At 44.4% G+C, this 22,587-nt stretch overlaps 3 protein-coding genes across 10 annotated transcripts in view; all 3 read right to left on the bottom strand.

Annotated features, from left to right (window-relative positions):
• Positions 1-7: 7 nt before the first annotated feature.
• On the bottom strand, positions 8-4,863 carry Dnalig1 (DNA ligase 1). 3 transcript variants are annotated; one of them, XM_076817961.1, is made up of 16 exons: positions 4,678-4,863; positions 4,498-4,554; positions 4,216-4,305; positions 3,988-4,073; positions 3,481-3,905; positions 3,153-3,408; positions 2,965-3,091; positions 2,720-2,892; positions 2,437-2,660; positions 2,237-2,365; positions 2,036-2,175; positions 1,761-1,962; positions 1,471-1,677; positions 1,177-1,393; positions 872-1,107; positions 8-788 (listed from the first exon to the last, which is right to left on the bottom strand). In XM_076817961.1, exons 1-16 carry the CDS (start codon positions 4,695-4,697, stop codon positions 417-419), a joined length of 2,961 nt encoding a protein of 986 aa, XP_076674076.1. In that variant the 5' UTR covers positions 4,698-4,863; the 3' UTR covers positions 8-416. The 3 variants fall into 3 exon arrangements, with proteins under 3 accessions (XP_076674076.1, XP_076674077.1, XP_076674078.1); XM_076817962.1 differs by having other exon boundaries at positions 4,216-4,302; positions 4,678-4,862; XM_076817963.1 differs by lacking the exon at positions 4,216-4,305 and having other exon boundaries at positions 4,678-4,862.
• Positions 4,864-5,122: 259 nt separating this feature from the next.
• On the bottom strand, positions 5,123-10,435 carry Uba1 (ubiquitin-like activating enzyme 1). Its single transcript, XM_076817960.1, has 2 exons — positions 9,645-10,435; positions 5,123-9,075 (listed from the first exon to the last, which is right to left on the bottom strand). Exons 1-2 carry the CDS (start codon positions 10,009-10,011, stop codon positions 6,293-6,295), a joined length of 3,150 nt encoding a protein of 1,049 aa, XP_076674075.1. The 5' UTR covers positions 10,012-10,435; the 3' UTR covers positions 5,123-6,292.
• Positions 10,436-11,126: 691 nt separating this feature from the next.
• LOC143372082 (kinesin-like protein KIF12) overlaps positions 11,127-22,587 on the bottom strand; it is a 26,009-nt gene continuing 14,548 nt past the window's right edge. For 4 of the 6 annotated variants that reach the window (XM_076817970.1, XM_076817974.1, XM_076817973.1 and 1 more), the window contains 15 exons: positions 21,385-21,637; positions 18,337-18,429; positions 18,160-18,238; positions 17,818-18,030; positions 16,100-16,237; positions 15,889-16,030; positions 15,502-15,596; positions 15,285-15,426; positions 14,730-14,848; positions 14,536-14,640; positions 14,337-14,466; positions 12,943-13,168; positions 12,730-12,883; positions 12,445-12,659; positions 11,127-11,875 (listed from right to left, as the gene is read on the bottom strand). In XM_076817970.1, coding sequence (XP_076674085.1) covers positions 11,515-11,875; positions 12,445-12,659; positions 12,730-12,883; positions 12,943-13,168; positions 14,337-14,466; positions 14,536-14,640; positions 14,730-14,848; positions 15,285-15,426; positions 15,502-15,596; positions 15,889-16,030; positions 16,100-16,237; positions 17,818-18,030; positions 18,160-18,238; positions 18,337-18,429; positions 21,385-21,637 — 2,465 coding nt within the window. In that variant the 3' untranslated portion in view covers positions 11,127-11,514. Of the gene's footprint in view, positions 11,892-12,444; positions 12,660-12,729; positions 12,884-12,942; positions 13,169-14,336; positions 14,467-14,535; positions 14,641-14,729; positions 14,849-15,284; positions 15,427-15,501; positions 15,597-15,888; positions 16,031-16,099; positions 16,238-17,817; positions 18,031-18,159; positions 18,239-18,336; positions 18,430-21,384; positions 21,638-22,587 lie in introns of all 6 variants that reach the window. The other 2 variants (XM_076817971.1, XM_076817975.1) reach the window with 2 other exon arrangements.

Genomic DNA, 22,587 nt, shown 5'->3' with positions numbered 1-22,587 from the left:
GAAATCATTAGTGTGATTACATTTTATTGAACTAAGTATAATTTTCACTCATTGAGAGCTTTTTCCGATACTACACAGGAAACACTTTATAACATTAAAATATTAAGTAAACGAGATTATCTTGTTTAGGCACTCATTATGACATATAAACTAAAATTGCTCTCGATTCTATAGAGGCAACAGATACAATTATTTACATAGGCACTAAAATACAGCTAATATCAATATTTGTGTTTTCATCCTAAAATATTCTTTCGCATTGAAACATTCATTCACATTACAATTTTATATTAACACATTCTGTTGCGAGATAGCCGATCCCTTAATAGTAATCGCGTTTCAACGTTTCGTTTCGAGAATATAAACCAGTTTCGTTTACAAGTGTAAAAAAATAACCTTTTCTTTTAACTTTCGGTTTAGTAGAAGTCTTCTTCCGTAACTTTCGTTCCAGCCGATTGATTCTTTATTTGCTCTTGGTTGCTGTACATAGCAGCCACTTGTTGAGCAGACGTCGCTGTTTCGTTATTTTTATCGTCGCGAATACGAATGAATCTCGGAAATCGCAATGATATACCTTTTTCGGGGTCAACTATACCAATGCCCGCCCTGTGAACGGGCGATAGGGACAAATCTGCGCACTTAATTTCCCAAACTTGGACGGGTTCGAACCAATGATCGGGTTCGTGAGACGTATCGTATCGGTAGTATGTCTTCGGTTGCGGTACTATATGGTCCTTGAAGAATTCAGTATGCTTTTGAAGATCCTCTTCACTGAATCCAGTGCCGATCTAATCAAACAGGAGAATGTAATGTTACCGAGGTACTGAAATATCCCCCCAACTGCAATCGTTATAATATTAATGATATTCACCTTGCAGATACTTTGATACTCTTCGTTCTCCTCGTCATAGCAAGCCAAGAGAAAACCTCCATAAGTTCCTGTTCTTTTTCCTTTTCCAATGTACCCTCCGATAACGACTACGTCCAATGTATCACCCACACCGTCTAAATAATCTTTCTTCAGCTTCAACCAATTTCGAGAACGCTTAGCAATCTCGTATGTTGCGTCTTTTTCCAAAGTCTTCACCATGAGACCCTCGCAGTTGCCTATTTAAACATTCTCGTCAGTTTTTTCGAAAGTTCGTTGTTTATAAACAGATGCGAAGGTAGACTCACCTTTTACAGATTCATCTAAAAAGGTCTGCACTTCTTCCATGGTCGAAGTGTCTAAACTAGTCGCGAATTTCCATTTTCCATATTCTTCCTTAAAATGTTCTTTAAGCAACTCGCGACGTTTGATAAACGGTTGTTGCACTAATGGCTCTCCGTTTAAATACAGTAAATCGAACATAAATACGCACACTTGCACTTTAATGTCTGCCTCATTTGCATCCTGTAGTAAAGACACGCTTCGGCATTAATTCTGTAATATCGGAATAATTCTGGAATAGTTTGTAAAATTTGCATTACCTTGCGTTTTCTTGTGCTAAGTATTTGGAACGGTAGAATTTGCTCCTTCTCGTTATCCCACGCAACTGCTTCGCAGTCAAGAATACACGTTTTCACATCTTCTCCTCGTGTATTATCGAAACGTCCTATGATGTCAGGATACTTACTAGTATTGTTTTCTTGATTCCTACTATAAATACTGATGTCGCCATTTTCGGCAAGATGTATCTGTAAAATATTTTTATATGATTTAGTACTCCATTTCACATAGAACCTCGTTACAATATTTTCGATTATTGAGAGGATCAAACCTGTGCCCTTTCTCCGTCGTACTTCCACTCGCAAGTGAATTTCAATCCTTCGAAACGCGTCAATACTTCTTGAACACCTTTAGTGGGATGTGCCAACATAGGTTTCATAGGTATACCGGGTGTAATCTTGCATTTCTTCGGCAACTCTTTAATTCCTTCTTTCAACAATACGGGACATATCTTATCGTAATTTGGACACTCACTGTAAGGAATATCGCATATTTTATACATGCTAAACGTCAACTGAGATAACTATAATGGAAAAGAATTCGTACCAATAAGTTGTTTTAAGAATAAGCGCGTTCTCGTCGTACTTCTGTTTGAAAGAATCGCTCGACATCTTTTTGCTTGCATCTAAAAGTTCTGGTGGAGAGCCCTGCTCTGGTGGAGTCATTGTAGACGCTAACGCTAAAGCCTGTACATGTTAATAATTAATTACATTATTATTACACGATACGATATACGAGTATACTTACTTGTAGGACCGACTGCTCCGCTAGACCAATTCGAAGCTTACCTGCCAACGACCTAATTAGGTATCTGGCTTCGGTAAAACGACACGCCACGAAAAGTGATTGAATTTTATCCAATTTCTTAGTTACAGACTGTAAAGAAAAGTTGCATTTACACGTGGATATATTTGTAGTAGATTCAGATGTATTAACAAATATTATACCGTGGAACCAGTCATTTGACCGATCTCTTTCAATCTGGAATACACATTTAAAACTGTTAACGGTGCCGGTTGAAACATTGTTCTTTGATTGGACCGACTTCCTTCGGCCACAATACCCAAATCTCCAACCTCTTGCACGTCCAGTTTGATTTGAGCTAACGTTCTACCGGTACATTGTGCTATGGCCTTCATAAGATTTGTTTCTGCCACCCCTAACTCGATTCCTGAAACAGATGCATATATTAGGTTTCCCTTGGAAATGAATATTTGTTCAAACACTTACCTTCGTACGCGGGCGCTAGCTGATTGAGGCACAAGTATATGCTGGGGAGTAAATCATTTGGACTCAGAGCTATGACGGAACGCATGTAATTCGATAGAATTTCTACTATCTTCAAACGGGCACTCGTATCCTCGATTAATTCCAATGTGCGCGTTAACGCTATATACGGTACCCTATAAACAAAAGTTCAAAGTAATATATCGATATAATACACATGCAATAGTAAGAAAAATCACAGAACATACTTCTCGCCTTGTTTCCAAAATGCATCATTTATTGGATGATAACGGGAGGCACTAGGATTATAGGAATGACTCGGAGATTTCTTCTTATCTGTATTACTATCCTTTGAATTTTCCTTTTGTTTTGGAGCTGAAAACGCAAGTGCATTAAAAGTTGCTGTCCATTTCAACTATAATCACGAAGTATTTACCAAAGAAGTTATGCATTTTCTTAGCAGGCTTTTCGGTATTAACTTCCTGCTTCTCGTCTTCCTGGTTTTTATTATTTTCGTTACTGTTTTCAACATCTTCGGCGGATTTCTTTTTCGCACTGGGCAAAGTTTCTTTCTTTTTCGCACTGCGCGAAGTATCTTTCTTTTTCGCACCAGGTGAACTTTCTTTCTCTTTCGCATCAGGTGAACTTTCTTTCTTTTTATCCATATTCGATTTTTTCGGCGAATCTGGTACCTATTTAATCCACGCATTTAAATATTAAATTATAACTACATTTGAAAAAATTTCTACAATAAATAAACATACTGGCAATTGCTCTTCCTCATCACTGGAATCAACAGGTGCAATTATTCTTGCTCTCTTCTTGGCAACTTTCTTAGTAGGAGGCTTTGCACTCTTCTTCTTACTAGATTCGTGAGGTGAGGATTTTGGCGAATCAGATTTAGGAGAATTTGATTCTTTCTTATCCTTTGATCCTGAATCTTCCTCTTTCTGAACTTTCGCATCTGACTCTTCTTCTTTCTGAACTTTCACAGCTGACTCTTCTTCCTTCTGAACTTTCGCATCTGACTCTTCTTCTTTCTCTTTCTTCTTCTTTACAGTACCTTTCTTGACAGTATCTTTTACATCCTCCATCTTCTTTTTCTTTTTAGAAGCAGTAAGAGGAGTTTTTGCTTTTCTCTTCTCACCTTCCTTAGGTGTCCCAGAGGACAGCATAATCTTAGGTGTTCCTTAAACATCAGCACAGTATAACAAAACTGTTACATATTATGCTCAAACAATCATATATATATAGGTATATATCTATTTTACCATTTGCCTTCTTCAACGGCGATGGAGTCTTTAACGTTGATTTCAGTTTTGAAAGACTATTCTCTGTCTTTTTAGTAGATGAGGGGCTACAAAAGAATCGATTTCCATGAAGAAAATTAGCACACATAGTAAATACACTCGCAAATAATGACTATACTGAAAAATGACACTTGCGAACTCCTCGCGCAATGAACTTGAGAGCTGTCATTACGATATAACATCATTTACCTGGAAGATTCACTGCTGTTAGCACTATCTTTCCTTTTTCGCTTAACATTGCCTGGACTATCCTGTTCACCATTGTTAACGATTTTGCTGCTAGCACGTATCCAATTAAAAACATTGTTTACAGTGGGAAGAAAAACATTGTGCGAATGGGGCACTTTTTTATTCACAAGTATAAAACAGCAAGAGCAATTATCGAGTACAGTCTTCCTCGTGCAGACCACAATAAGTCTGAGCATAATGTCAAAGTCCAATGAAATAGCAAAAAATTAAATTACAACGTACCTTGAATCGCTCGCCTCAGCGTTATCTTTCTTCGAAGTTGATTTAGTAAAGTACGATCTGCGATAACGGGCAACGAGAAATTATAAAAATGTTGGAGAATTATTATAAACGTTCGGATTCGATAATTAGGATTCGGCATGCTTAACAAGTACGTAATCCTAACTTTTTCTCTTCACTTACGTTATACTGCGTTGTGCCATTTTCGCGCCGTTTCTAACCTGTACGCATTGTTGCCCAGCGAACTTTCCCGCGCATCCCTTCCACGCGATCGAGATATCGAAATTTGAAATTGTAACATACGTGAGAATCCGTTGGTGAGCGAAGTGAAATTGTTCCCACAAGTCGTGTGCCTAAAAATTGCTCGTTTTTCTTAAATAAATGTAACTTTGTTGAGTAAATGTAGTTATGGTGAGCAAGAAACAAGTTAGAAGACGTTGAGTAAGCTTCCCGTCGGTGCCTATGGTTTACCAACATGGTGAGTGAACCAAGATGCTCGTCAAACGATTTTTTTTCAAATTGATTAGATTCGTTATTATTGTTGATTATTCTTGCAATATTTCGAATGGCTTGTAATTCTACTATATATCTAATGGGTGGAGGGATCTCGGAATACAAACACAATGTCCGAACTTTATTTTCGTTAGTATATTTCTCAATGTCTCTTGAAATCCAAACACATCTATTTATTATCTATTGATAAAATAATACAATAAATATCCGCATTATCCTAAAATTAACAAAATATCTTCATTTTTTTTATTTTATTCTTTTGTATTCCTTGGTCTAAAGTGTGCAATTCTTTTTCGAAGCTTCATCCAAAAATCGTGTCCTTATAAATTTAAATGCAGTATCCCTGTTAACTACAAACAGCCTTAGCCAATAGTTCATTCAGTGCTTGAGAAAAAGAAAAAGAAAATAAAGCGGACAAATCAAAAATCGTCGAGATAACGTATTCGATTATATAAAGTCTTAAAATATCGAGTCTGACAGCGAGAGAGAGTACTAAGGCAAACATGGCGGAAAAAAGAATTCATGATCTTTTTGTATTTTTCTTCTGCTCACGCGCCCCTGACCATAAAGTAATCGTAAATAGAAAAGAAAAAGAAATATCGACGGAGGCAAGATACAGTTTGCGCTCGTTATTCTCACGTTTATCTATGGCCTATATTTAACTGTGCTAGCATTATTCATCTAAGGATCATTGAGTTATCATTCAGTAATTTACATTCGATTCTATACATAATGTTGCGAAGAGTGAACCCCAAGAAAATTCTTACCATGACGATTCCCTTTATGACCCCGGTATGAATTCTTTTCCAGTTTTGCTCATCATATTCTTTTCTTTTCTTTTTCTCTTTATCATCATACGAACAGCATAATGCAGATTCTCTTGTACAAATTTTTACCCGCCCTATCTCTTAATTCTTAATCGACAGTCCAAATTATTTAGTTTTTTTTGTATTATGAAACACTGCTGGTTGAAAAGCAAACGAAATATACGCAACGAATTTATAATTACCAAACGAATAAGAGGATCACAGGAGTGATAAAAAGATAGAACTAATTTTCAGCAGAAGGGTGATCATAGTAAGATAAACTCAGTGGATTCAGGCACTCGCTTCCTATAAATGCTACGAAGCATTGGGCGATAAAAATGAACCTTTACTTTGAGAGCCTTACATAGACAGATTAATATTCTCCTGTTACCGTATTGTAAAATAGAAATTTGTAGAAATTACTACGGCTAAGTCAGTTAAGTAGACATCTCTCATTTATCCGATGATTCCAATGGGCTTCAGGGTAGAGTGTAGCGAACGTATGGTACTTCCACGTCGCTGCCATCGATGTCGTTGCAGCATAGCTCGAACACCAGCGCGCGTACGTGCGGTTCCAGTTTCTTCTTCGACACTTTCTTCACCACCTCTGACATCAGGAGGCCCATACGTTCTTGGCATTTAGGCTTCGCCATGAAAAACGAGTAAAGCATGCAAACACCTTGAGACAGCATAGTGACTTCTAAATTGTGATGTTCCTCGAAGTAATTCAGGAATTCCTTGAGCGTCAGTTCTCCCTTTACTTCGAACCGATCCCATAGTGTCCATTCCGCGTCGTAGTATTTGAGTTTCGGTGCGGCGATAGGTTCAGAGAAGCCAAAGAACGGCAGAGCCAGGTTGACAAAGCCATTCTTGTAGACAGATAGGTCTCTAACGCCACGAGTCAGCTTGATCAATTCGAGACATACTAAGCCAGCCACCACCGAGGTCGTGGTAGCAATAGCTGGTATGATCTTTCCAGCGATAAGCTTGCTCTTATGCCTATCAGCAGGCGGAATTTTGTAGTTGGTGGCGCGTAGGTTCGAGGCAGCCACGATGAAGTCTATGTGGAAATTAGAGTCGTCATCCTTCTCGAATTCCTGGGGATGAATCACCAGACCGTTTAGATTCTCCACTTTTGGTAGTTCTTCTTGTAATTGTGTAAGCCTCTCGTGATCGATGTTACCGCTGCCATTGGATACCTGAACCTGAGAGTCTGTCTCAGCGATCTTCACTCCGGACTTTGGCGTGAACTCTGGTACTTGTACGGTGCTTACGATCCTAGTGATCTCATCCCGATTTCTGTTTATGGTGATCCCATAGACCTTCGCTTTCAAATTAGCAGCGGCTACAATGTAATCTAAATGCAATGGATCGTTAACATTGAACGTCAGCGCTTCGGGGCACCTTTTCGGTCCAGACCAGAACGGTTGACCGCTTGATGTCACTTGGTCAGGAGGAAAGTTGAATAGAAGTTGTCTAATCTGATTGCTGTACTGCTCCTGCCAATGGCAGCGAGCCCATGCGATGCAGTCGGCGAAACTTTTTGGTCTCTCGTCGATCAGTGCAGTCTTAACTGATTCTAACACTTCTAACGGCTGAACTCCAGGCAGCTTCAGTGTTCTTTCCACGAATTGTGAATCAGATATATATTGAGCGGCATTCTCCGCAGCCTGGCGGAATAAACCTTCGAAGTTATCCCTGGCCCATTGTAGAGTATGTTCTATAGCATTGGGAAAGTTCTTTAACGTGCAGATTGGTATACTCTTCTCCGGGGGGTCCTGAGACGAGCTGTAAGATTCTGTCAAAAATGGAACAACAACTTGAGTATTGCCTTTTGTACCTAAGGTACCGGATTCCAGCAGAGGCTTTCTGTAATATACACAACGACGATCCATATAAATACGAGCGTTCACGTTGTCTAAAGCATTTGCGACTCCATCTAACACTTCAAAGAAATCGTCGTTATATATCTTCTCTGTCTCTGGACAAACTCTGTTCTCGTGAGCGATGACTTTCATGTCTGGATTCATGCCTTTTATAACTCTGGCGGCTGTGATCGATTTAGATTGTTGGACATCGGATGGTCTGAACAGGAATTGTCTGTTCAAATTCGATTTCTCTATCAAATCCATATCGGTGATCGTTACGCTGCCATTCTCAGCACCGACACCTATCATTGCAAAGTTTTTAAGCAATTCACAACCAATGGCTCCCGCTCCTACGACGAAGTATTTCAAGTTTCCAATCTTCGACTGAAATTTCCGACCGAACACAGCGATCTGTGAATCGTAACGCGATCCCACCGGGCAGCAATCTTCTTCCGTGAGCTCGGAGCGGTCCGCGGGCAAACATTCGATAGCATCGAAGTACAACCATTGGTATATAGGGTTGAATTTTCCAGAGCAAGCCTTCATAACTTCTTGGGCCACGATTCCACCAATGGTAGCATTCAAAGGGTTCAGACTACCAGAAGATATCTTCGCAAAGATTTGAAACAGATCAGTATTGATTTCTGTTTCAATGGCTGCCTCCTCCTTCACTGTTTTAGCTAAAGCTAAAAATTCGTCTGCGTCCTCCTGATTCCATGGCCTGGGTAGTTTCTCCTTAGTTCCTATGTAACGGTGCAATACCATGAAAGCTAAGTGCAACTGCTCCGGATAATCAAACTTTCCGTAATCTGTGATCTGGAATTCTGGCTTCTTTAAAGAATCCTTTAAAGAATTAAAACGTACGATCTTTGGCATCTTCACTTGCGTTACTATACCGCCGCGTATATATTCGCCGTATTTAGATGTGTCTCCGATGCTGAAAGTATACGGGCCCAGAACTTTTATCTTTATCGGATCACAGCCGTTTAGCTCCGTCATTCCCTGTACTTCAGAAAATGTGACATAGTCACCATCTTCCATGCCGTGGCGGGTATCGTCCAAGCATGTGACAACACCTTCGGCATCCTGAGAGATACTAGCGACCATTGCACTTACGGGTGGCTCGCCATTGGTATCGACTACAGTGAACTTTTCCCCAAAGTCGCAAAATACTTGAGAGAATAAGCCGCTAGTATCCGCTATGATAAGTGCTATGTCATTCGCATGGGTAATTTCAGAGATACGCAATTGTTCGCTCAACGAAGCTTCGGTCAAAACAACAACCTTAAACTTCTTGATGTAGGGCTCGGTTAAAGGTCCAGAATGATGACGAGTGGGAACGTAATTGTTCAGCTCGGACAGGCGCTGGCAACAGGCAGCGGCTCGATTTTTACCTGCAAACGAAACAATGGATACAGTTGAAACTGCGTTAAAATGTTATTACACGTTACATAAATATTGCTACAGGTTATCATTATTAAGTTTACAGGGGATATTTATTGTAACAGTTTCTACGCTACAGCATATGCGCATATTTCGGTTAAAGTTTTCATAACATCATTGATCGGCGTAACGATGAAATATACAGGGTGTTTCAGAATCACAGGTACAACCTCAACTACTTACTATGTCCCTGGAATATTACCAAGATCAGCTGATTCCCGATCGATTCTCATATCCTAGCATACAATACCTTGAAATCCAAATGGATAGATACATTTATGGAAATATCATTTCTTTACATAATACAGAGCCACGGAAATTAATTTAGTTCGCGGGGGGGGGGGAGGGTTAAGTTTATGGGCAGTAATTTTGAAACAGCCTGTATCGTCGAAATGGAAAATGAATGACACGATCCGAGGGGATCCGACACACGGGAATCCTAAGATGAACCAGCAAGTACTTAAGCCCGTTCCCGTTTAAGGTGCTCACGTGTTCCGCGATCCGCGATTCGCGGGCTCACCTATATCCGCCTCGGTGAGGTAGAACTGCGAGCCAAGGTTTGAGATCTGGCACAGCGCGTCATCGTGCAAGGTAACGGACTTGACGCCGCCGAGGATGACGTTTTTCGCGATTTCGACGCCGAGGCCACCAAGACCAGATATCAGCACATCGGAAGATGCCATGCAACGCATGGCGTCGTGGCCGAGGACGTAAAGCTGCCTGGAGTATAGGCCCTCGTCGATTTCGGCGGGAGCCCGGGACGTCGAGCCATTTTTCGCCATGTCTGCGATCGTCGTCGAGTCGTCGGCTCCTCCCGTGGTGGCAGCAACGCGTCGCTTCTTGGCTGGGGGGTCAACGGAGCTCTCCACCACCTCAGCACTAGACATCGGACTTCACGGGGCGCCGTATTATGTCCGTCGATTGTTTTTTTCAACCCGGCCGACTGCACTTTAATAAAGCCCGTAAACTTCACCGCACGCCACACCGACCTTGCCACACGCGCCCGCTCTCTCGCTCTCGCTCTCGCTCTCTCTCTTCTCACCGCTCCTCTCTCCGCCTCTTCTTCGCCGATTCCAGTCTACCCTTTCTAGATCGCACTCTGCCTCGATACCGCTGTCCATCCAACAATGATGATTCTCGTTCTTTCATCCGCTCTATTTCTACTTCCTCGCACTCGCACTCGTCGCACCAGCGGCGATCGCTATGTCGTCGATGCCTCCTCGATAAAGGGGGGATGGGGGTTCGCGCGATCGGTAAAACAGCGAAGCCCCTTTCGCTGTCCACTGACCGCGTATCTTGCTGTTTTCTATCGCAACCGGACCCCCCCGTTCGATACCCCCGTTACGATAGGCGGCAAAGCGACGCAGTAACGGCGGCGATCGAGCATTTCCACGATGAAATTTTGTTCCGTGCTATTTCTTTGTTTTCCTCTTGCGACATCCTTCGTTCGCATTACGTCATGAAATTCGTGTTCGAACGCCGGCCGTTGGTTGGCTCGCGGCGTGGACGAATAGAGAGGCAGGATTTGGCGAATAGACGGAAAGGATTGGTGGCTCGGGACCTGTACCGATCGTGGTTGAAACGACTCCGACCAATGGGTAATTGGACAAGGGACTTGTAACGGATGGGTTTAAACGAGCGCCCTCTATCTCAGACGTTTATCCTCCGCCACGATCAATGACTAATCTATCCATTTCTCTGTTCCTGCTTATCTGACGTGGCAAGATGCTTATCTAATGAATTATGCACGCGTCACCGGCGAATCATTGGCACGCAATTGCAGAATTGCACGGGTCGTGTCGATAACGGGCACAATGGGTCACATTGTCTTATTATAGAGTTCCCTTATCGGAATGCGCATACGAGAAACGTTGTTTTTGTCCACTCTATTTGTCCCCCGTATGATTTCCTTTGTATCGAACGCGGTATTTTTAGCGATGCTCAATAACCGACTCGGAGGATACCAGAATCATTCGGATAGGTATTAACAAATGATCCAGGGTAAAACAATCAAGTACTTTATTGCATACATGTTGGTCCACACTGTCTCAGAGAGGTAGAATAAAATGATATATTTTTCCATGGCCATGGGAGTTCATCCCTAGGGTCTCGCGCATGGCTATGGTACTCTACATGGAAATAATTCTTCGACTACGCGTACTTGCTACACAAATCTTTCGTTTCGAAAAAACACCTATGATGCCACGAGTTGCGCCCCGCATTACACTCGACGATTAAACCTCTCCAAAGTGAATACACCTCGCTTACACTTGGGCACATAAGACACCCGTGCTAATTTCATTCTTAGACAATCACACTCTTCCAACACCCGACCCAGTTCAACATACTGGAACCATATATCATCTGTATATCAAGCTTAATCCTAGTTTTCAGAGTGGTTTGTCTTCGTCGATGGGCACCGGGCTCCCAAACGCTCTTCGCGAGGTCTCGTCCTCCTTCTCCTTGAATCTCCTCGGCGATCGCCTCGAAGGGACTGCCTCCTCGGGCTCCGGAGAGCCGAACGGTGACGAGACGTGCGACACCGCCGGGAACGGGACGGTGGGGGTCTCGGACTCGGCCGTGTCAGGGGCAGAATTCACCATGTCCAAAGGGCCGCTGAGAATCGAGTCCGGCGATTCGTTGTACGAGTGATCGGTCGGTTGAACCGGTTCGCCTAGAACTTCGCTGCTCTCCGAGGGCCTCCTTTCTTCAGGGACTGTCGATGTCCGGCGCAGGTTCGCCTTTCTGTACCTGTTGCCAGGCGGTCCTCCAATTAATGCATAGAATGGCAACAATTCCTCTAGACGTAACACATTGTGGAGAGAAGACTGCCACAGTCTCTTCCATTCCCGCAGGAACTTTCATTATCAAGACACGTAGCTGTGCTTCTCGTCCACAATGTGAGCAATAGTCTTCCCTCGAGCGAATAAAAGTAGCATTGAAATTGAGGTTTAAAAGCCAGTGCCACTGGGGGCCGCCCTTAAATTACGCAAGGGTAACTTTGGCGAATTCTTACCCCGCCCTCGCCCAGTACAAGAATTCGTAAGATTTTCTTATCTCTCTCCTTTAATATTTTTTACATTGCATTTTTTCAGTTATTAAAATTCTTTTAAAGGTTTATCTAACTCTACCATTTAACTCGGTTTCGCGGCGATAATACTATATCGTTTTTTAGGCTACTAAAATTGAAAATTACTCTCGGAATTCGTAAGAGAACGTAAGAAATTCGCGATCTCCCCGAAAGCCTTACGTAATTCAGGGACGACCTCTTGGAGACTCGAAGGTGCAAGTCTCCTGGGGAATGGGGTAGATTTGCTTACTGGTTGACGTGTACAGGCGACACCGTTGGATCAGGGCTCATTCTCGTCGCGCCGTTTCCATTGTCCCACGAATTGTTTCGGCGATGATGGCTCTTGTCCTTGTAGGCCTCGGCTATATTGTTGTAGCTTCCCACGATTCTTCGCTTGTCCAGCTCCTTCTGTATCTTCTCCGGCATGCTGCTCGCTGATCTGTATAGCCCTCGCCTGATCATGTCCTGAAGATTTTCAATCGCAATTTAGCAGGAGGACTTCAGTCGGCCCGAGTGCGCGGCCCTTGATACGTACGCTGGAAAGAGGGGTGGGCTCCACGTTGGGGTTGGTCCAAACGTTGGTCGCGCCGGGCGCGTCCTCGTTGTTGCTGTCGTTGAGCAGTTCCGCCGAGTAGGTAGGCCTGGCGGGTATGATCGGCGACCGGCAGCACACTCTGCAGTAATAGAACCTACGAGATTAATGAAATATCCACTGTGCCGCGGCCTGGTCGGACTGTATCGCGCTTACGAGTTAACGTCCTCCAGTTTCTTCAGCAGCCTCTCGTTCTCCCTGCAAACGAGTTCCTGGTCCCGTATCACTTGCTCCCTGGTGGCGTACAGTTCCGCGTTCTCCCGCCGAAGGGCCTCGTTCTCGGTTATGTAGGCGTGTATCAGCTGGCTCAGCTCCGGCCGCTCCATTTCGGACAGTTTGTCCAGGTCCACCACTGGCGGTGTTAAAGGCAATTTCCTCTCGGCTACACAAATATCACGGTTTAAGTATGCGGCTGGTACTTGTATTAACGCTTGATTAACACGTTATGAAAGTACAGGCTCGGAGAGATATTCAAGGAATTCAAAGGGGAGGATTGAATTTACGCTCAAAGTTCCTACCGTGTATCGTATACAGTATTAGGCACAAGAAAGTTTAAACTGCGATCGATAATAGAAATAAAATAGTTATATTAAAAAAGATTCTATCTCAAAATTTGTAACTCATAGATCCGGGGCTGGTAAAATAGGGGAGACCGGGGCTGGTTGTTTCAAGGGGTAGGTTGACTAATTCTTAATAACTTTGCACCGACATATACTCTACTGCGGAAAGATTCACAGTAAGAAGAAGTCACTTCTACTCTGCCGTTTATATTTATGCCTATTATATTTGCCTATTTCATTTATGTCCGACCCCACGATCGCACGTTTTCTAACAGTTATCAGCGTTTGTCGAAAAAATTGACTATGTAGTAAAAAATTTTTCTTAAAGATTTTATTTTAAAGTTTGTTTATTAGACGATCTACTGACGTAGTATTTTTGTTTATACATAAATAATTGAAGGCTATATAGATGGTTGAAGTCAAAATGATCGGTCGGGACTGGTTGACTAATAACGTAAATAAGGTTTAAATTGTTATTTTGTTATTCAGAAAGTGATTTTTATTTTTTGTTTAAATTTCACTACGTTATAAATACATTATAATTTACGTTTAAGTTGAAAACATTTTCAGTTGATTATTAAAATAGGAAAGAAAGAAATTTGAGATAAGTTACTATTAGCATTTTCTTAACTGATTGTATCTACAGTCAACCCACCCCTTACTGTAAGTCAACCAACCGCGATCATGGGGCTGGTTGACCAGCATGGAAGGTGTCAGAAAAACATTAAAATACCTTAATTGTTGTCACATTGAGTCAACTTGAATAATTTAATCAGATAGCCAAATGTATGCGCTATCAAATATACTAACCGGTTTAATCATACTTCGTCCACATAATTGATTAAAAATCAAAAACTGAAAAACTAGCCTACCAGCCCCGGTCTCCCCTAATGCCAACATAATTCTTAAAGCCTAGTATTAAGTTAGTTACGCAGATATTAAAAAATATGAGTTCTAAGGTTTCTTGTGACCGATACTGTAAGTACTTACCTTTGGATTCGCTACGAACGGTGTTCTGACTGTCGGCGCTGAGATGCAGGGCCGCCCTCAGATGCTCGTTTTCTGTCTGAAGAGCTCCCACCTCGCGTTTAAGACTGAGAATCAGAGCCTCCCTGGAGTCCTGCGGGATGAAATTTCGTGTATACTCGTGGCATTTCTTCTAACTTACAATCAGTGTCCCTCCGCTCACCATCACTACGATCGGTTTCGTTCGAATCTTCTTCACCCTCGCCGCGTACCTCAAGGTGTTCAGCGTTTCACTCGCGTTTGATCGTGCTGGCGAAACGCAGGCGACCTGAAAGTGGCATAAAACTTCCACAATGCTACCCGGTCGGATGACCACCCACCCACGTCACTCCATTATAACACAATCACTCGATTTACCATCAGCGTGACACCATTCCCCGCCAAGCTGTCGGCCAACAGTTTGGTCAGCTTGCTGTCCCGATAAGGAATATGGCCACCCTTGCGCTTCCCATCGCTCAGGGAGGATATACAATAGCCTTCATGAAACAAAGTGTCTTTTGTAAACACGCGAATCGAGCGTTTCCCGGAAAGAAAGTTTGCTAAGTTCGCGGGTGGCTTTAGAGAGCTTTGCTTCTGCGTATGCAGTAATTCCCGATATCTCGGTTGCCTATCGATTGTCCAAGAGACGTTCGCGTCGCGAGGGAAACGTGCCCTTTCAGTGTCAGCGAACGTCTGAGACGATCGATCCTTTACGATGCTTCTGCATAATTGACGCCCTAAAGTTTCCAAGTCGCAACATTCAGCGTAATTCGATTATGCCCGACGGTACGCTAACAAAAAGACGGCGCAGTCTGGAAAAATTCCACACGCTCGGGTCACGGTAGAAGAAAATGGAAACAGAGTAGAGATAGGGCTTGAATAATAGAGGTGGGCATCGACGAACACTTTTTAACGAGTTCCCTCGCTGTTTACCTAGAACCATGAGACTTTTATTAATGTTGTTCGCCTCCTCCAGAGTCTTCCCCTCGCTCTGCGTCTTCTTCGTCATCTCGCTGCCAGCCAGATCCACGAAATTGATTTTCCCTTGCTTCGAGATGAACACGCTGTTGTCCATCTATCGGCATTCACCGTTACGCGGCTTTATTCCCCTGTCTTACGCAACGGAGGCCGGCTATTCAGGGTTACTCACTTGTTGCTCGGATGTGATGTTAACCGTGAGGATACTGTGACTTCTGCTGGAGTGATCGTTCATGTTGTGCGCGCCGACAGATCGGTTCCTCATCCCTGCACAGAAATTGGTACCTTGGTCCCGAACACCTTCTAATAATAGTTGCCTACGGTTCCCTCATATCTCCTTATAGCTCTCTAAGAATTTATCGGAATATTCGTGGATCTAATCGGCGGCGATCCAAAGATGGGAAATGTATCAAAGGTTCTGTAATTAGAGCTAATCGCAAGTTCGCTGGGCACGCGGTTTCCCTACCACAGTTGCATAGGTTGTTGCGTGGAGGGGATCGATTAGAAGGGGTTAAAGCCCATCTGTCAAGGTGCAAAGGTGAGGATCGATAACGGCTACCTTCTTCGAGAACCGCCAGAAGGTCGTCAAGCTCCTCGCACTCGACGGTGAAAAGATTCTCGACGAAGAAGCCTCTCGTCTTTTTGCTCCATCGAACCATCAGCGGTTTCCTCGACGTGCCAGGATTCAGCAGATCTATTACCTAAAGCAAAAGGATCCTGTGAACCGTTCACCGCAACCCTACCCTGGATAAATCAATCGACCCACTCACCTTCTCGTTATAGATCTCCAGAAAGGAGGCCTTCAGGACGAAGTTGCACTGCTGTCGTTCCTGCAGGAGCTTGAATAGGTAGACGAAAGACCGGAAGACCAGGCCGTTTTCCTCCGAGTAATGGTTCACCTTTTCGGTCTGCGGTGGACAAACATGGATCTATGGATCTTACTTGTGAAACATTGTTTCAAACGCTTAAGCTATGTTCTTCTAGAATTATATGAAACTAGCTTTACTACTCGGCTTCGCCCGGAATTTAAAATCTGATTTTGCAACAACAAAAAATTTTGTCAGTTTTTTTTGGTGAAAATAATTACAGTCGTCTGAATTAGCCAGGCATAACGAGCTGAGGTACATGTCGCGATCCAAGAATTTACCGTTAGAAAGTTATTAGGCGACAGACAAACACATAAAAGTATAAACTTTCTGCTTTATACATTAAGGGGTCATTCTACTTTGAACTGCCGAAAAATTAAGCTATTTTTAAAGATATTTTTCTGAGTAAATGCAACACACAACGAAATAAATCTTTTTGGTATTTATTAAGCTACTCTTATATTATACAAAGAAAATTAAAAAGAATTTTTGCAATTGGTTTTAATTGTTTTTTTACAGTGTCAAAGTGGCACCTGCAAAAAGAGGTATGTTCATGGCGTAGGTGATTTCCCGGCTCAGGCTTATTCAAAACAAAAAATTCCAAAAGGTTCTTAATCTGTATGAGTATCGTTATAGTCCCTAGCTCAATTAACAATTTTTGTTGAATAGTAACAAAACGGCGCCGGTTTGAAAAAAATGTTTGAGAAAACATCCAAAAGGATGTATCCTCGGGTGTTCAATGAGAAGAATCTCGATTATTTCTCGACAATACCTCTTTTTTTAGGTGCCATATTGACGCTGTAAAAAACGATTAAAACAAATTAAAAAATTCTTTTAATTTTTTTTCTATGATATAAGAGTAGGTTAATAAATACCACAAAGATTTATTTAATTTTATATTGTATTTACTCAGAAAGAAATCTTTACAAATAGCTTTATTTTTAGGTCAGTCAAAGTAGAATGACCCTTTAAGATTCATCTTGATTTCCTCCTCCAAGAGGACCAGTGGCGCACTCACGATTTAATTTTGGGGGGAGCCGAGTCGAGGGGACAAAAATATTTTTAACGCAAATTCAATAAAGTTCATTAGGTGATTATACAAATTTATTTAAACGACAAACTATAGTTTTCTTTTCTATTTACAAAGCCCCGTCTTTGGAGGGTGCCAGGGGGCGGCATCTGAGTGCGCCATTGAAGGGGACTATAAAGTGACCATTCCGTCACAATTTTAAACTACTGTCCACGCATTTGGAGATAACGATCCGTCTGACCGTCTCCCCATTTCATTGCCAATTTTGTTTGTTTCCGCGTAAATGGTCGCGTGGAACATTGCATAATACAAGCAACAAACAAGAGGAGCATTAACTACTCCGTCATTATCTTATCTTCGCATGTCGATCAGCATTAACCTTCTCGTTCATAACGGCCTCTAATGTGAGCGAGTGCTTTAATATATAATTCCTGCGGGTTACTTCCTGGGTAAAGTTTCCGCAAAGTCGTTCAATTGTTCTAATCGAGAAATGAGGAGCTCCAAAAGCATCGATCTCCATCGAACCTCCCGGCGGACCTCGACAACAAAAAAAAATAACTCCACCGTCTCATCTCGAATCATTCTAACTCACCATTGCCGGAGGTCCAGTGAGGGTGTGAGTTTTCCCGCTCCCTGTTTGCCCGTAGCAGAAGGCGGTACAGTTGAACCCTTCCACCGCCATTTCGACGAGCTTCTTGACACCGGAGAACTGTAATATGTCTTCCTGACTGGCCGTGGGCTCGAAGACGACATTGTACGAAAATAATTTGCCCTTCTTGTCCCCGCTGCTCGGCGATCCCTCGCACTAAGGAGGAACAGACCGCGGGAATTGAGAAATCCTCATCGAAGATTCAACAAACGGGACGGCCTTGATTTATCAGCAAAGTTATCAGCCGGCTAGCGTTAGAACATTAAAGCAAGATGGATAGCTCACATATATCTGGCCATCTCCGGGGAATTGCACGGCCATGTCCTCGCCGGCCTTAATTTCCTTACCGCTAAGTGGACGAACTCTGAAAGAGAAAGCATCCGTTCCTGTACGCATCCCATCGACGCTCAAGGCTCATCGATTTTCTCCGATCTCGCGGACAGAATCTCAGAATTTAGGTACCTGACGACAACATTTATGTTGTTCTCTGGAAGCAAGTGTTTCGTGGCGATCACTCTCTTGTCACCGTCTACCAGCCTCTCGATGCTGCCGGTCCTGCAAGCATAATCGAAACGAAACCAGTCACAGCCTCTCTGACCAGCCGGATGGATGTATGGTTGCCGGAATGCCAGTGCAGTCGCAGCAGTCTCTCCTCTCTCATGATCGAAACGTTTTAACCGAGGCAACCGTCTGTCCGTTCCATGATTGACCTCCAATCGCGGCCGCTCAATAATTGAGGAGGTTCAATCAATCGGGCCAAGTGAAACCGTCGGCGGGAAATCGCGTGATTGGCCAGCCTCATTTACCATTTCGCCTTTTTGTTTTCGCGGCGTGCCGTGCCCGCTGAAAAATCGTTGCGGCCTCCTTCAATGATTCACGGGGGTTTGATTGCTCAACTGACAGCCCGACTGATTGCTCGAATAGCCAATGGTACCGAACCTTTAATTATTTATTAACGCTTCGAATCACAAGCGGAGAAAAAAAACGAGTTCAACCGTAGGTGCATTGACTACATAGCGAGCCTCGGTCTCTCTAAAAGCCAATCGCCCCAGTGCCCCAAAAGATCATATTTCTCTAATTCCCCGAGGCATATAATTCGAGCTACCGGGCCTAGAAAAGGCGCGTTCTCGTCCCCAATTATCGCCTCGTTAGTCGCCCATCGATTATTCAAGCGTCTTGTAACGTAAAGCATAGGTGCTCCCAGGAAACCCCTTATTTTCTCAAACGGAGGGGGTCAGTGGCGGTTATTGCACTTGAAGGAGCACGTAGCAGGAACAACCCGTTTAACTATTTCCCTTACACCGTCGCAGCGCCTAACTATAATGCGTGTACACGCGACACTCGGGCGTGATCCATGCACGGTCGCGGCGCTTCGAGGTAGCTTTCATTCCTTATCGCCTATCGCCGGGGTGCCGGTGTTCCCCCGATCGGGAATTACAATTATGCTAAAAGCGTGATAAAAGAAACAAGCCTCGCGACGCTTAAACGTTGCGTCAGGCGTGTTGCCGACCAGGACGACGTTGTCGAAGCGATGCGCTCTTGCACGAATTACTGCGAAGCAATTTCAATTGCTGAAACGTAGAAGCGACAGACAACGTCCTCACGGTTTATTACTTTAATCACGCAAAGGGAGGGGAGCTCGTAATCGTTCATGTTTGTTAAAGATTCTATAGTTCCATTTAATTTCCCAGAAAAACCATCACCAGTCGGCGGGACACAAATTTCCTTTATCGACCCTGGTGAGTCATCTGTCCCGGCAAAATCCCGCGACCCCTTTGTCCAGCGATTACCGTGCTGCAGCTCGTCGCTGGTGACACTTTGAAGTAGCAGCGCACTTTGCACGCTCGTAATTCAATTTGCGATCGGTAGATACCGATTGCATCGGGGAATGATAAAGCCTGGCACTGTTACACGAGGACAGGCGTGTTGTAGGAAAGAGCCATCAAATCGGAGTCGATTTCGTCGACTGCTCCTCGTTCTTCGCCACTTCCTGTTCACCGGGAAGCGGTACCAGCTGGGTTTGCATCTATAACCCTGAAACAGCCCGCACTATACGCCAACTCCCTGCAGCATTATCGCCATCGTTCAACGCTCGGTGTATAACGCGTGCATAGTTCGCTTTGACGAATAATTGGAGACGACTGCTTCTTACTGTTAGCTTCTAATTTTATTCGACTTTATTCCGCGCCGAGTGTTGTCCAGCTTCGACCGCGCAGCGCCCCAATCAGCCTTAACGAACAAATATCGCCGTGCACGTTAATCGTGCAGGAAAAATACGTGTTTCACGTGTCCGGACGTCGAGATCTCTTTACATAGGCGCACGCTGGCGATCGTCGCGATATTGACCGACGGAGAGAGAGACAGCACAGCAAGGTCCCGCAATCGATATACGGCATCGAAATATGTCGCAACCACGACATACGTGTCTATCAACGTGCCGACGCGCGTCCAAATGCGCCACGGGGGGGGGAGGGTGAGTGTGCACGACCACCCCTTTGGAAAATTGAATCCAATGAGTTACCGTCCTCTTCGACGCTCCCCATCGAGCCTATCCGTGCCCTGGATCTCCGGGGATGATTTCCAGGCAACGATTGCCCTTAATTCGCAGCTCGGGGTGTGTTTGCGAGTTCCGTTTCGCGAGGAATCGTCGGGCGTCGCTTCCGACGAGTCGATAATTCGCAGTTTTCTTAGCGAGAGGGGTAGATTAGGGGTAGCTTTCCACTTGGACAAGTCTCTCCGTTGCTCTAACATGGAGATCGTGGTGCATCGTTTAGCGATAAATTCGAGCGGTAGTTTTCCGCCGGTCGATAGTTTTCTTCTATCGTTTTCGTTGCAACAGTCTTGGTCGATCTTCTTCCTTCGAGCACCTACGTGCCTCTTTGTTCGCGTTGTTCCCCTCTGTTTTTTACGCGGCGAAGGTTTTTCTGATCGTAAGTAATTGGAAGATTGCGAATAAGATGGATCAGCGTTATCGCGGGGGATTGAAACGATAAGGTGCTTCCGGCGAGCCGAATTGAATTGCTTCGTCTTATCTGACCAGTGCAATCTTTAATATGTACGTAAATTGATCGATAACGGAACGTCGCTCTTATGAATATCGATTTTATGCCAGTAAAAGGAACTCGCTTTTTGTACAGAAATATTTAGACAGATCAATAATACAGTAGTTAACGACTGTTTACGTCCTCCCCTTAGAAGGGGAGCAGCAGAATTGCGATGGAAGTATTGATATTCCGTCAGACACTGTCACCGCGAGCTATCGGACTTCCACCCTCCACCAAAAATTTATCCTCGCGTAGAACACACTTTTGCCTCGACTATGTATTTGTCTAACTGGAGCGATTACAAGCCCGCGCCCAGAGCTCGCGCGTCCAGCGCCCCGCTCGCCGAATTTCACTTTTACTTTCGTCGAATACATTATCTCAGCCTCGCGATCTTCCCGAGACAGTCACGAACGGCAATTTCAGTTACGACACCCATGCCGCGGACAAAGAGCAAACGAATACTCACTCGTTTCCTCTGGACCGCTGCAAGCTGCTCTTCACCACCCTCTTGACGACGTAACCGCCCTTCCCTGGACTGTTCCCCCTCGACGCAGTCTGATCCGTTGGACTATTGCCACGCGACAGGCGGCCCTTCCTTTTTTCCTTACCCGCATTTTCTTTCTGGGGGCTCCCGCCTCGGGTGGGCGACGGATCTTTCACCAGCACCATTCGTCCACCTTTCAACCAAGAAACGCCGCTTTGGAAACCGGAGCGCGCACCTGCAATAATTCAATTTCCCTGCTCGAAACGAGGGTTTTCACCTCGCCCAGCTACGATCTCCCGCGATTCTCATGGAACCGTCCCAACACCGCAACGCCCCGAATCGTCCGGAACAATTAGGATCGCTCGAGGGGGATCGAAGCGAAACGCTTGATTCTCCAGGGCCCACAATAGTGAAAGCCTTCTCCGCCTGGCATGCGCGCGGATCCGACGGGAATTTATACAATACGGACCAGTTAATTACCCGCGTTTGCTTGCGAGATGAGGTCTCTAGACGATAATTAACCGTCGCCGTAATTGAAGCGAAAGTTCCGACTAATTGCGGCTCCATAGAAACCGCTCGTCGCCGATAATTGAATCGCGAATGGACAACAAATCGTAAGCCGCTGGTGATAATGAGCTGAAAAGTTCCGCAGACCGTGTCCCCCTGCGCGTCTGTGTGCGAATCAAGCCGGTCACAATGAATGAAAAGCACCAGCGTCTCAGCCGCGTATCGCTTCTCGCCTGCCTCTCGCACCGCGATCTAGACGGGCTCCCGTAGATCATGGATCTCGGTTATTTCGCGACTCCGTTCCGGTCACCACACCGTGCACCTTTCATTTCGCACCTTTCCTTTTTACGACAATTAACGTAAACGCGGCGGTTTGTCGGGATTTTGAAAGTGAAAGCTAATGGGATCGGGGCAATAAAACCGTTCCGCGCGACTCGCCAGGCGTTGGCTCGAACAAAAATTGTTGCGGGGGGTCTGTTTTTCGCGTGGACGAGCGCGCCAGAGATTAACGAGCGGATAAACGGCCTCTAGCGTTTTAAACGATCCGAACGATACCGCCGGATCGTTGGCTTTTTCCTTTCCAACGCTGCTTCTCTCAGCGATGGTCTCGCGGTGGAAAAATTATACTGGCAACGCGGTGAAGTTTCAGCGCTCGAGCCCTTCGACTTCGCACGTTTC

This window comes from Andrena cerasifolii, chromosome 8, assembly GCF_050908995.1.
Source record: "Andrena cerasifolii isolate SP2316 chromosome 8, iyAndCera1_principal, whole genome shotgun sequence".
Taxonomy (NCBI): domain Eukaryota; kingdom Metazoa; phylum Arthropoda; class Insecta; order Hymenoptera; family Andrenidae; genus Andrena; species Andrena cerasifolii.
Note: the sequence above shows the minus strand (reverse complement) of the source record. Positions and strands in the feature narration are given on the sequence as shown.